Raw genomic sequence first — 15356 nt, forward strand, 5'->3', positions numbered from 1 at the left:
AGTTATATTCCTGTATTGTGAAATTCAAGATTTTAAATAGCCGCATTTCAGGTTTAATACTTGTCTTATTTTCATTCTTGGATTAATTGAAAATTCTTTTGTATCAGTGAACTACATTGAATGTTTCTATAGTAAATTTATACATGGAAACATTCAATCTATTTCGCTGGATGTTTCTATGCATAAATTCATTTTAATAATTCAGCTAACGACTTATCTATCTCTCTATACAATACAGCCTTTTGTCATATAACGTAGATAAAAATGAAAGCAATCTCAATCTTAAAATAGGTCTTAAGGCAATACAGTCGAATGAATTCACTATCGAATAAAGAGCATTTTGAAAGCTGGTATGCTTAATGCTGATTCCATTTCGTAGAAGTTTCCATCTGTTTTCAAAGGAAGTTAATTCTTATACGAATTCAGAACACAATTTTAGAGATAAGCACGTGGATGCAAGCAATACCAAAATTAAAAATTTATCTTTCGCATAAGTAAAAATTTCTTTTCTCTATATTAATTCTTTTAAAATAGTAGTACATAAGAAACTGCAAAGTACACGCTACTGGGAATGATTATATCTGAAATTCTAAAATCTAATCTTCATTCTTGAACACTTTTCAATTCTCTTCAAGGACGAAGTTTTTCTGGACGATTTTATATTTTTCTATATAGTACTGCATTTAAGAAATAATAAATAAAGTACCAGATGAATCAAGATATATAAGCTTTAATTTTATCTTTTAACGTTTTTGCTTTCAAAGTGACTTAAGTTACTCATACTGCGTATCAAAAGCATCTGAACATACAAAAATAAATAAATAACGATCTACAGTTAGGAGTCAAAATTGTTAAAATCCCAAGAATATGCTTATAAAGTATGTATGAATGAGTATATAGAGTATGGCGACATTTAAAAATAAATGAAGCTAAAATATAGGAGAGTGTACAGAGAAGGAAAATTTAATTTACCTTGTAGAGTCATTAATTATTTTTCGAAACAGAAGAAGAGACAAATGAGCAATGCCCTCGCCGAGACTCGAACCTTGGACCTCTCGAATGCGCGCCAAGTGTGCTGACCGGTGCACCACCAAGGCATGGTGAGAAGGAGGGAGAAATACCTTTTATTCTCCTCCTTTCTTAAAAGGGGAGTATAGCAACTGGGAATTAGGGGCCTCAGTCACCAAATCCTGGTGGCGAAGAATCATCATCCACAACCTTATTTATTTCGGGCTCCACTGTAGAGGCATTAAGTAATTATGAAACAGGAATACATGAAAAATGAGGAATGCCTTGGCCAGGATTCGAACCTCAGACCTCTCCAATACACGCCGAGTGTGCTGACCATTAAACTAGGAAGGCATGCTAAGAGGGCAGGAGGAATACCTTATAACCTAAAAAAAAACTAGAATATATACACTAGTTATTAATTAAGGAAAATTAATAAATATAACGATTACTCAAAAAGTTACATGTAAAATTTAATGAAACTGAACCACAGTATAGAACACAACGTATGGTGTAAAAATACACGAAAAGAAATTACCAGACAATTATAGTGTTATAGGAATTAACATAAGTATAAAATGAACAAATCGGGTATGTCAACTTGGTATAGGAAAAGTGCCTTCAACATAGAATAATCTCCCCTAGTAGCGATGCAGCAGATGCAGCCATGTGTGATGCTGTCAGTTATATGGTTTATTATTTCTGTAGGAAGTGAACCCATCTGTTTAACGTCTACTTAATAATGGCAGTCAAAAGACAAACTAGGTCATTTGAGTTCACAAAAAAAAAGAACAAATCTTAGACTGTATATTTTTTCTGACATATTCATCTGCCATATTTATACACTTTATAAATTATTTTCTCCCTCTTTTCCGCATACCTTCTTGGTGTAATTGGAAGCACACTCGACGCTTATTCTGGAGGTCCGGAATTCGAATCCCGGTTAGCGCGCTGCAGATTTTTTCAGTTTCTTGACATCGAAAAATTGTACTGAACCTAAAGTGGCGCTCGAACTAAAAGATGGCGGACGATAACTCATCACCATCCGGAATAGGCGACTGGATCCCTCCATCCCAATTGCCCTTTAAAAGGGGTTATATAAGGTATTTTCTACCTCTTTTCTGTATGCCTTCGTGGCATAACTGGAAGGACACTCGACGCCTGTCCGGGAGGTCCGGAGTTCGAATCTTGACGAGGACATTGTTGATTTGTTCAGATTCCTGACATCGAAAATTCTAATAGCATTTAGCTGATCCGTGAAATGCGTCGACATTGCGGCTGATCATCTTAAGATCGCCTGTTTCATTTCATTATGTTTGCTGAAATACTGACCTTCTAAGAATTTTTTAAGGGGCTGTTCCCACTAGGGTTTATCTGAGCTAACGGAGACGACTGACGTAGCCGACCCACCTCCAAAACCAGTTGCTTCCCATAGGGCAGCAAATTGAAAAATCTGAACTACAGGCATAGCAGACCCAATCGACACATGAAACTGACTCCAATTAGCACAGATAAACTGTACTGTGAATGTCCCTTAAAGAGTCCAGGGAACTCGTTTAGCTGCAAGCCGATCAGACGGTCTAGTGGTTAGGAGTGCCTGCTGCGGTACCAATGGGCTCAGGTTCCAATTGCAGAAAAGACATGGATGTAAATTGTCTGTCTCTTCATAAGAGGTAATGCTGGCCGCCTTTTAGGTGCCTCCAGAAAATGATCACCGCTTCTGGCCTTAATAAGGGCTAAAGCCTAAAAATGGCTAATGCCCACTGGAAAAAAAAACCCTTTTAGTTGCAAAACTCTCTTTTAAATGAGTGCAGACTTCAACGCTTCAGTGCCAATTAAAAGTGAATAATTGTTTTGATATCGAGTGTGGTGTACCATTTCGAAAATGTAAGTATTTGTGAGTTGTTATGCTAACAGAAAGAGCCGTTTCTTGTGCCGTTTGACGACAGCCTGTGCATCCATTATGTAGCATACCTAAAAGGATTCTTTGAAGCCAGCATTTTAGCATTGATAGCTAACTGAAGCAGGCTGTCAGAAGTTGGTTTAAGGATATTAAGGAATCTTTCTTTGCTGAAGCTTTTCGCAAATTATCTGTGTGTTGGAATACGTATTAATGCAGTTTGTGTTAACAAATTTTTTTTTTTTTTTTTTTTTTTTTTTTTTGTAAACTCAAAAGTTCCAGTTTGACTTCTCATATCCATTTACCTCTACCTATATCGCTCTATGTTTTGTAAACCTCTCTTTACATGCATTGTTTCACATTAGTCGTTGAATTATTTTTTACTTCCGCTTTGTTTACATAATTGCATTATAATGGAAATAAATAAAGAAAAAACATCCATAACTATTCCTGTAACGTGGTTGTTTATAAATGTTTTGGAAGATAAAAGACAAATATCAAATTGAACCTGATCTTAAGTAAATTACGGATGTACTTATGAAAACTCAGATGTGAAAGCAATAAGCAACGAAATAAGAAAACAAAGCTGCAATAATTTAATTCAAATGGAGGACGAGGGAGTTAAAATTGCAATTTAAAATGCAAGAGATAATGTTTCAACTGTTCGATGCGCAAATATAAACCAAATCAAAATAAATATTAATCGAATATTAGGCAATAAAAATAGATTTTTGTTTTAATTTGATGACTTGAGAGCATTCTAATTATCGTTGACTACAAGAAAATTGTGATCGAATGCGAAACGAAAGGAAATGAAAGCGAATGTATGCAAGATAAATTGTAAGGAATGTATACAAGATAAATTGTAAAATGTAAGGAGTAACTATTTCTTTATACAAGAACTATTCATTATTAGCTCAAAGGAGCGTTAGTCAGGAGGGCTGTTAGTCTTGACACTTTGGATTGAATCACTCTAAAAGTGTGAAACACTTTTCAAACCAATCACTTTTTGCCACCAATTATTATAGTCCTGCATTTTATTTAAAAAAAAAAATTAAATAATGAAGAATCTGCTTGAATATCCGTATGTTTTTCGCACTGTGAAGAAACGATTGTATCTAAGAGCCATCACAATTTGGGAACTACTCTTATATGCGCCCTCAGGTCGCCAAATTTTTCGCCAAATATTTTTGGCGAGAACAGCCACGGTGCCATATTAATATCTAAATTTTTTGTCTGCATTTCGAGCTTTAAGCCTAAAATGTCTCCAAAAACGCGGTTTTCGCACATGCAAACACTACGTGTTGAACACGCAATTTAAGCTAAAAATCCGAAACAAAAACAAAAAATTTAGATAGCAAAAACGTAAAATTTCTAACCAAAAATATTTTACAAGAATCCCTGAACACAACGATATGTTCTAACTTAAAAAATCATCTACGAATTGCACAATCTAGGTCAATCTAGGTAGAGAAAGAATCTACGAACTACGCACACCTCGCTTTAATAAATTAACATAACAACAATAAATTTCAAAGAATACCATGTACACAGCATTCTGTTTAAACTTTAAAAAAAAATCTACGAATTGCACAATCTAGGCATTGCGCACAAATCAACAAAATAAACTAAAATAAATCAAATAAATGGCAAAAAATTCAAATAACAACAGAAATTTATAGTAAAAAAACAATGAACATAACATTCTACAAAACAGTAAAATAAAATGCACTTACCATAATACATACGTGAATAAAATTTCGCCAGTCACACAACGTCAGTCAACAAAAGTGCCACGATATTGCTATATCACCTGTCTTTCTGTGATTCAAAATTTCGAAAGTAACGATAAAACTTTCTGCAAAGTTAACTTACTACGCAAAACCACAATCCAAATCTTAACTCTTTCGCATCGAGAGACGACCAAATCTGTTTCAACAAACATCGAAAACGCCCGTGTTTACGAATTTGTCTTGGAATAATTTTCCTTTCCCCCTTGCTGCTCTTGGAGGTTTTTCTGCGGTTTCTTCCATTGTGTGCAGTTTCACCTTAGGGCCGGATTGCACCTGCGAACGTCAATAGCTTTCCGTATTTCTCCTTTATTTGCTTCAAAAGAATGATTGACATGTCTTTTAACAACTCGCGAAACCAATGAGCTATACACTAACGTGGAGGGGAAAGGACTAGGTAGAAAATAAACGAGGCGTTGGGGCGGTTTGCCGTTGCCTGAATGAACGGGCGTAACGGGCGGATTCGATGCGAAAGAGTTAAACTCCGCTGACAGCCACATACTTTAGCAGCATTTGACTGCAAACCCACACAAGTCTATCAGAAACACCATTCTTCGTCCGACTTCTCATATCAGCTTCGCATTTCGGACACGCCAAACTCCGCTTTAACCCTTTGCGGCTCAGTGTTCCACTACATGGAACACCCAAATTGAATCGCTTCTGAAACCTTTATATTCAATCGTAAATAGAGAAAAATGAATTTACAATATACTTTGAACTTTTCTTTTTAAACTGTAGATAGCAGCTTATCACAAGGAGGCACAGAATTTTCATTTATTATGTGTTACTAAAATCCACTTTTTTTCAAGTAATTTTCTCTATTTTTTTAATGATATAAAAAATTTTGTTTGGAAAAAAAATTAGGCATAATTTTGTTGGCTGTACTCCAACTTATTTGTTCAACATTTTTTTTTAATCTTTCATACAAAAACCATACGCAGAATCATTGAATGAAACCGGGTGTTCCATTAATGGGAACACAGCGCCTTTAGCGATCTCGTGCTGTTACGCATCAGAACATCTGTGCTTAGGAGAAAACATCCGTTGTTTACGTTTTCTGTTTCCGTTGTTTGGCGGGGGGATGAATTCAAAAGGCAGTATTGAGGGGTGAGGTGTGTTTTGTGTTAAGAAAGCCTTAATATTCGCATCTCGAATTTTTTGGGAGTAGTTTTTTTTAGGCGGGAAATTTATTAGTAGCTTGACTCATCTTTACTTAGACCTGCGCGAATTTTTTGCTGTCGCATCTTAGACTCATTCCCGTTTATTTTCAATAACTGTGTAGATATTTTTCGTGTATGTATATATTATAGGCTTATTTTTTTATTGTTAATATTAATAGTAGTTAATTTTTTTATTATTAATTTTCCATAAATGGTGCGGAGAGGTCTAACTCTTTCCGAAGCGCTCTTTCCGAAAATTTGTAAATATTTTTGTGTATAGGACTTGTATATAGATATTTATCTCATTTATCCGTATATATTCGAGAATATTGTGTATATCCAGGAAACCATGTATACAGCCATAATACAGAGGTTTTTCATTCTTATACAAACGCTTCTACTGATTTTCGTGCTTCACTGCAGTGCTCGCTTAGTCGCACTTTTAAAAGCTCTGGCGGCGCAGTGTTCCACCTCATGGAACACCCACAGAATTAAACGGTAAGTGTAATTTTTACAAAATTTTACCTGTACACTCCTTTATGACTAAATAGACTGCATACAACTTTTTTTGTTGAAATTCCGACGTTAACGTACAGTGCGCCGCAAAGGTTAAAAGTCCTGACTCCCACAGAAATTCCAAAAATGCACTTCTATCCGCATAAACACACCCGTGAACGAAAGTCTCGTTAACAATTCCAACATCGTTCCTTTTAATACTAAATTTTCTTCCACAGAATCTAAAATACGCGACTGAAATCATGCCATCACGTCTGTAAGTTTCAACGTCAAAAGAGTTACCATACGAAACAGCGTCGTTCACCAAACCATCCCACAGCACGGAATCGCGCCAAAAACCAGCACAGAACACTTATCGCCGCATTTAATGATTTTACTGCGCATATAAGAGTAGAGCCACATTTTGAATTACGTAATCCTCTACCCGAACGTGAACACCTGGAAGCACAAATTTTGAATTTCGAATTCTTTTTTTTATTATCTATTTCATGTATTGTAAAACTTTAAAGAATTTTTTATTAACAAACACAAAGATTTCAAAGCAAGCAACGGCAATACTGTACAGAAAGTTACATTTTTATCTTCAGCGCTCGAGACTGTCAGTCGAAAGTTCTAAAAATATGTCATTTTAAAATATTTTGTGATGCTGCCGGTGAAATGAATTTTATGACGTTATAAGGTATTTCTCCCGCTTTCTTGGCGTGCCTTCGTGGTGTGGTGGTCTGCACGCTGGGCGCATGCTGGTTCCAGAGGTCCGCGACTCGATTCCCGAAGAAGGCCTTGCTCATTTTTCATCTTGCCTGTTTGTAAAAATACCTAATGTTTCTAGAAGGTTTAAGTGCAAAGAACATGATATATAGTAAATAAGTTAACACATAAAACGCTAAAAAAACGCCCCTTTGGGGCGCTAATATAAAATCTGAACGCTTTAAGATTTATTTATTTATTTATTTTAACTTCTAGTTACTCCTGCTTATGTAAAATGCATATCAAAATGAAACTATTCTGAAAAGTGTTAAATTATTATTTGGCATAATTTCAGTACATCATTTATGAAAGTGGTTCAAATATTGACCAGGAATACAATTATGATTTCATGTATAAACATTTATTTTGTAAAATCGAACCCATCGAATAGGTAGATGCAGATTTGTCACTACATGTTTCTACTTAAAAACGAACTGTAGATACTAAATTCGATAAAACAAAGATAATGAATAGAATGCTTATATTCATATACTTATGTATCACATTTACGCGCCATACATATTCTAGAATGCACATTCGTTAGGTACCTGTATTAACACTTGAATATACCAATTAAGCAAATGCGTTTCAATCCGCAGAACATTAATATGCAAAGCATAACTGGTTCTCGGGACTTGATTCATAATTCTTGACAATCACTCCAGGCATTAGTGAAAGATGAGCATTTCAGCACAGGACCTATCACAACCGATTTTGAGCTGCAATTTTCGAATGTACTGTATGCTATTATTGTATTTACTCATCGTATGGGGCAAAATGAATCTCCTGTTTCTACAATGATTACGCTCCATAGCTTCGGAAATTATATCCTTGTAAATAAAATGTAACTTTTACAAAATGCTAATATTATTTCACAGATTTTAGATAGATGTATGAAGAACTGGGGTTAGTTTTGCAAGTATAAATTCTGGTTGTATTTTATATCGTAATTTGTCTGAATTTTCAAAGCACACTTTGCGGAATTTACACATTTTTAGAACGAAATCATGATCGTTTGATTAAGATTTAAGATGTAAATTATTGTTTTTTAAATGTCTGATCTGATACCCTGTTTTTTCTAGACCAGGGGTTCTAAACCTTTTGACTAACACGTACTAAAAAAAATTGAAAAATAAAATGAATACTACCACTATACTTTCCGATGATTATTTTTCAATTTCTAAATACAAATATTTAAAAAATACTTTATGCTATTTACACAAACTTTTGGCTATTTGTATAAAATATGTACACATAAAAAGTTAGACTAAAAATTGGTTACCATTTTAATTATCAAAATTTAAGTTATAATACCTTAATTCTCAAATTTAACGCGAAATTAGGGCTCGTTTAAGAGAGACCAAATTCTTTATATTTGATCTTACTTAATTTAGTTTTAACCGCAAATTTGGATCCAATTTTAATTTTGTTTTGTATTTATTTTTCAAATAAAACGCGAGAGAACAAATATTTTCTCACACAAATAGATTGTGCAAAAAGGCTAAAAAAGGTTTTTTAAAAATGAAAGTTTTCAGATTTTAAATTACGTTCAAAGGGGTGTTTTTTAACGTTTTGCGTGTTACCTTTATTTATTAAATATCATGTTCTTTGCACTTAAACCATAAAATTCAGTTCAGAAGCAATGTCGCAAAATAGTTTTAAATTGAGCACATCTTTAGAATTTCCGATACAGAGTGTTGCGTGCTAGAGATAAAAATGTTTTTTCTGTATAACGTTGCCATGGCTCGCTTTGAAATCCTTGAGTTTGTTCATCAAAAATTCGATAAAGTTTTACAAAATATGAAATCGATAGTAAAACTTATTCCAATTTCAAATTTGGGCTTCCACATGCCCATATTCGCTGAAGGATTACGTCATTCAAAATTCGATGGCTTTATGTACCGTTGTTTTATCACAATGCGAGAAATATATATACATTTATGCAAATTTTTCATTATTTAATTTCTTCAAATATAATGCATGACTCTAACATTTTGTGGCAACAGTTTGAAAAGTGAAACGGACATTTAAAGTGATTCAACGCGAAAGGAAAACAATAGTTTTTTTAGAGACAAAGACCCTTTGGACTAAAAAACTTTATTTGAAATGCTTTTAAATTCTTTTTCCTGTTCAGCAAAAAATTAACAAGTATGTTATTTTTGAAATATTCAGTTAGAGCTCAGTGACAGGAAATTTCTATAAATTGTTCCTTTTCTTCACGAGATAAAATTTCCGGTACATTTAAACAAATTGATTCCAAATAAGTTTCATAATTCAGTTTCTTTTTATTCATATATTACATGTATATGTAATGATTTTAAAATGCGTAGATGAAAAAAGGTGGAAATTTTAACAGTTTGGATACTGCGTAGATGACTGAGAAGACTATAGTCGCCTGAACGTGGCAGAGTGGAAAGCATGATGACGCAATTTAGCACAACGTATCTTGAAAAATCACAATCTTTATTTTTTTCCTTACGTATATCAAACCATCCTTTTGCAGATAAGATATTTCCTAATTGTATTTAAATACAGTAAATTCCAATTTGAAGTACGACGTCATCATGCTTTCCACTCTGCAACAGCGGCATTCATAAAAAGCGTTATGAAAGCAGCAGCATATATGAAAAGGGTCTTGCCGGCAGGAGAGCTTATGCGAAAAAGAGGAGAGTATAATAGAACTTCAGAGGATATGTGTGTGAGTGATTATGGCAAAGCGCTCCCATTAGGCTATCTACCTAATGGGAGGGATGCCTTCGTGGAGTACTTTCTAAGGGGAACTGGCTCGCATACATGTAACAAATGGGGAACACCACGAAAACGCCCATGCAGCCAGCCCGTTCGCGGGATTCGAATCTCGGACCTAACTACCGGTGTTCAGCGACTTTACCGCTCGGCCGCTAGTGGGCCGAACTTCAGAGGAAGAAGGTTGGGAAGCAGAAAAGTTTCAGTTTAGAGTTTTGGTTTACAATTAATTTGATTGGACAAGAGTATCTGCATTAAAACGTTACGTAAGATAGAAAAATCTGAAACCTGTGAAAAAAGATGAACCCGGAGGAAGATCACCAAATTTAGAATGTTAATTTTGAAGTCACCAATTATTATTATTATTATTATTTTTTGAAACAGCTATCATATTTTGTTATAGCTTACATACATATTATTTATTTTAAATCCCATATCACAAATTCCTAGCGCAAATCTACATGTGCATTGATAAAACATCAAATCATTCAATCAGATTTTGTTTTAAAAGTGTGGAATGTAACTTTACACCGCAATCGTGCAAACCATATAATTTAAATCTTGTTATGTGTAGCAGAAAAAAGGGGAGGAGTCGAAATTGAGATTGAGCACACGTGCAAATTTCTGGAAAAGAAAATGAAAAAGGGAGTGCAATGTTGTCTTTAACCAAAAATGATTCATTAAAGTCCAGAAGCTTCAATGAGATAAGTTATGTGTCACGAAGCTCCAATGAGATAAACTAAAATGAGTAAAAGAGCAAAACATCCAACAGAGAAAAAGTCCGAAAATGACTTTTGCATAAATCAGGGGTTTTCAAACCAGGGTGAATTCTTTTCCTTGGGTTAAGGAATTCATAATTTCAGAAGGAATTGCGGTTAGGCTTTTATTTACTTATTAAGTATTAAGTTTCAGTAAATGAGTAAAAAAATAACCTTCTATTCATGTTTTGGTATTCTTTCATGATGATGTCGTGTCTATGTCAATGTGCAATTATGTAGCTCCGATGCTGTCAAAGACAGCTTTTGCAACCTCGGCAGTCTATCAGTATAAAGTAGGTCCACTGGGTCTTCAATGCCGATGTTAAACAGTCTGGCCTGGATTTCTGGGCAGCTTAAAATGTGATGGCGAGACAGTGGGATGTCATCTGGGCAATGAGGACAAATGTTGGTGTAACTGCGCTATCCGTCTGCAGAAATCCTCATCCTTTGAAAGGGATGAGGATTTCTGTAGGATTAGGATTAGGACGCTATAGGATTAGAATTTTCTGTAGGATTAGGATTAGGACTCTTGCTTAATTTATGAAATACAAGTAATTTAATTTAAATAAATGTATTGTAATGTTTATCCTAAATTTCTAACAGTTAATTTTAGTTAAAACTGCTTTCCTGTCTTTCCTCATTTCAGCTTACAATTTCCGACCAGAATGTGTTTTTAGAATTGCGTTTAATGCAAATGAGGAAAAGCAGTATTTAAGCCGAAGTTCCACTGACTTCGGGATTAAAGTGCGTATGCCTTTTGGCTAAGTCTCTACAAGCTGTTACTAGACTCGGCCGTATTACAGACCCTTGATAGCTTCGCTAGCTTATTCGATATTTAGGAGCCAACTACTTAGAATTTTGATAGCTTTGTCTATATCGTTTTAGTTAAAGTCTTGTTTCTTATTACTTTGAGTTCAAGCACAGTGGAAGCTCTGCTGTACGCCCTCAGAAAGAGGCCATCTGTTAACTCTTAGTTTGAGCAATAAAGTGTAATTAGCTGTTAGATAAAAGGGTGGAACCCCAAAGTTTATCCATTGTTTCCAGTTTTGAAAAGGAGTGGTGTGCATGATCACTTAGTGGTGTGCATGATCTGCATGGGGCAGAAACGATTGAGAACCACTGGTATAAGCCTCTTGAATTTTTAATTAAAGCAAAGAGACATCCGGAGTTAAAATACATACTTAAATTTTTACTCTAACTACTAATTTTAATGATGATTTTCAGTTATCACTTTTATGATAACATTGACATTGAACATTGACAACATTGACATTGGCATTGATTGACACTGACAACATTGACATTGGCATTGATTGACACTGACAACATTGAATGACAAATAGGAAAATGAATCCGGAATTATCAGCATATTTTCATGTTTCTGCTTTCTCATTACCTTTCGTTTAAAAGATATGTATGGTTACAGCTAAATGATATATTTCTATGGTAGATAATTTGCTATAATATAAACTTTGTTTTTCCTTACAGTTGCCTGAATAGTCCAGATGTGATTCTGGTTTACGATGGGTCCAATAAAAGCGCTCCAATCATCGGCCATCTCTGCAATACCAACACCTTCGTTGAGCTCGTTTCCACGGGCAGCAATCTCTTCGTTGAATTTCATAGTAGAAGTCATTTCCCTGGTCAAGGATTCAAAGCCTCCTACTTTTTCGACAGCGGGCCACAGCCCCCCCGCATCAACGATATCGATGTGCCTTACATGGGTAAAGTATACATTTTTAAACAGGTTACATTCCGAGTTCGAAAAACTATTTTTGTACGTTAAGTTCTGAAATATGTATAAAGTTGATTCAGGAATACATAAGAATTCCGATTATTCGACATAAATAAGGCAATACTGTAATCCGAAAACTAGTCAAATAACTAGTCTATCCGACAACCAGCAGAGCTAGTCAGGGACAGCTAGGTTACGTACTGCTATCAAAGACCGATTATTAACACCCACCCGTTGACTGGAAACCATTTGCAGCAGCAACCTTGGCACAGTGAAAAGGACGACACAAATGTAAAAAGTATTTTATTGAACAGTTTTGGCACGAAACAAAGAAATGTAATCATGACAAGCTCAAAATCAGTGTGTAACTTGTTTTTACTATAATAGCTAAGTTATTTCATTGGAAAATACCGCTTCGTTTATTAATATGTATACTTCAACGTATAACCGTTCAACGTATAACCAGAATGACACATAATTGCACAAGAAATTAAAGGAAATGGGAAATATGTTTGAGGTATCTATTTACATCAGTTATTTGAAGTCAACTGCACAAATTTCATTAATAAAAGTCGAAATCTCCCCAGGTGGGAATAATCTCCAGAGGTTAGATTAAAGTAAGTTAATTGACTAATGTAAAGCAACTCATAGGCAGTTTGCCTAATGGGAGGGAACCTTCGAGGAGTATTTTTAAGAGAAACTGGCTTGTATCCGCGTTGTTGTTGGGCTATATTAGTCCCAGAGAGGTCAGTCATAAAACACTTATCAGGTCCAAAATATTCTTAGGAAATCCTCACCCATGGGCAAAGCATTTACATAAGTGCTGTATACTATTCAACAAGTTGTTTTGTAAAAACGCTAGTTGACAATCCGCAGCGTTTTTCTTGCCTTTCAAATGTTTTGAGTTCATAACGTGTAAGAATCCCTTCAATAGGGATTAACTATTGAAGGGATTATATCAATAGGATTTGTAATGTAGTCTTAAAACATCATATGCTAGATGGAAAGTAAGGTTCAGCTAACGCAGTTAAAACATTTAATAACGGCATAAGAATATTGTGACTAATTGATATACATAAATTATTAGACTGAATTTTTGTAGTCTTGTCGATAAGATGTTAAATTTTATTGCTCCACATATCATGATTTTAAACTGTAGTAGCAATAAGACAATATAATTTGAAGAAAACTTGAAGTAATAACAATAATTTTTAAATTAATTTTTTCGCAGTAAATCGGGTAATCGAGATTCTGCTGCATGGGTTTAGATGTCGGTTATTAAAAAAAACACCAAAGTTTTGTTAGATTTATTCACAGCACAGGTCCATTTGCGGCTGAATGGTAAAGTCACTGAACACTGGTAGTTCGGTCCGAGTTTTGAATCCCGCGAAGGGGCTTGTCTACATGGGCGTTTTCGAGGTTTTCCTATGTGCAACATGTATACGAGCCAGCTTCCCTTAGAAAGTCCTCCACGAAGGCATCGCTTCCCTTAGGCAGGTATCCCTCGAGGCTTTGCCGAAATCACATAAATCAATGTTCACAGTCCACAGGTCTAGTGCAGTAAAAGCCATAGATATTTTGCAAATCTAAATTGTATACAGAGTACGAATATAAATGATACTTCATTTATGTAATCAACCCGCTTACGTGACAACTGATCAATTCATTGACCCTAGATGATGTGCAAGAATTCAGAATTGAACAAGAAAAAGCTTCATTAGCACAGAATATCAGCTTCCTTATGTTTCATATAAAGCTGTTCATCCACTGCCACTCTCGTCAACTAAGATAAACTCATACGTATCTTCAAAAAATTCACAAACAATGCATTAAATGGTAAACATTCAATTAGATTGCAAGGCATTTTTCTCCCTCTTTTCCGTATGCCTTCATTGTGTAAGTGGAAGCGGGCTTGACGCGTATTCGAGAAATCCTGGCGAGGGAATTGCGCATTTTTCATGTTCCTCTATCGATATAACCTAATGATTCTACAAGATAAATAAATATAATGTTGCTGTAGAAGTTAGGTAGTATTCAGGATATCAGGGTCAATGTTCCTTCTAACCTTCTTCGGGAACATACAAGGACCTGACTCGGAACAGAGAGCTTACTAAAGCTATGTTCACTAATTGTGGTAAGTAGACAGGATACAGACGAAGGGTATACAAAACCCTTTATTTTTCTCTATATACAATAACTTCCGTACTTCGGAATACACTGACCCGCCACTTGGGGTCTAACGTAAAAGTATAAAAATAAAACTAAACTCTAACTTAACTTTGAAATAATACACGTGGAAGATTGGCCTTATAATAACAGGAAGCGTATGTAGCACAGAGACTGTGAACACTACAATACATTTAATTTATCAAGAGGATTAAAACCTCTGGCCTGGAAGGCAAACAGCAACTGCGTAAATTCTAAGGTAAGCGGCCTGCTTTGACTCACTGCTTCCTCTCTCTCGCTTGGCAAAAGGCCACAACTTAAATACTTGGCGTTCGCCAGACAAACTTTGCATAAAAACCTTCACACTTATAATTCTGGCCGGAAGTAAAAAATAAGAAGTGATAGTAAAGATTTAAAATAAAATAAACGTTAGTAAAACTTAAGATCCTTACAAGGAAAGTCACGTATAACTACGTAATATCGAAGGAATGGACGACTTGTAAATATATTTGAAAGAAGACCACGGTGGAAAAATATTCCACCAGTGGTCACAGATGTGGTATTTATTGCACAAGATGGTCCATTTCCTCCGGACCTTACCCTTAGTAAACTTATTTCTGACTCCTCTAACAGGAATATAATAATTCCTCATATTCTAGTAAGATGACAATGCTCTACAAAGAAGGAATTCGAAAAAAATGCGTTCTGTTTCCTTTAAAAATTGATTATGTCTTCATAAAAATCTGATGGATTTCTTTGAGAGCTTTATATCTGCTAGAAGCGATCACGCTTCATATTAAATTTTCTAAAATTTCCGTGGACCAAATCTTT

General features: G+C 35.0%; 1 protein-coding gene across 1 annotated transcript in view; it reads left to right on the forward strand.

The window, feature by feature from the left end:
* Positions 1-15356, forward strand: part of LOC118189558 (bone morphogenetic protein 1-like) — a 1084318-nt gene that overhangs the window by 1051187 nt on the left and 17775 nt on the right. The window contains exon 8 of the mRNA XM_085821451.1: positions 12113-12348. Coding sequence (XP_085677577.1) covers positions 12113-12348 — 236 coding nt within the window. The remainder of the gene's footprint in view (positions 1-12112; positions 12349-15356) is intronic.

The sequence above is a fragment of the Stegodyphus dumicola genome, chromosome 7, assembly GCF_044657685.1.
Source record: "Stegodyphus dumicola isolate Sdum_Otavi_A_Nest chromosome 7, ASM4465768v1".
Classification (NCBI taxonomy): Eukaryota; Metazoa; Arthropoda; class Arachnida; order Araneae; family Eresidae; genus Stegodyphus; species Stegodyphus dumicola.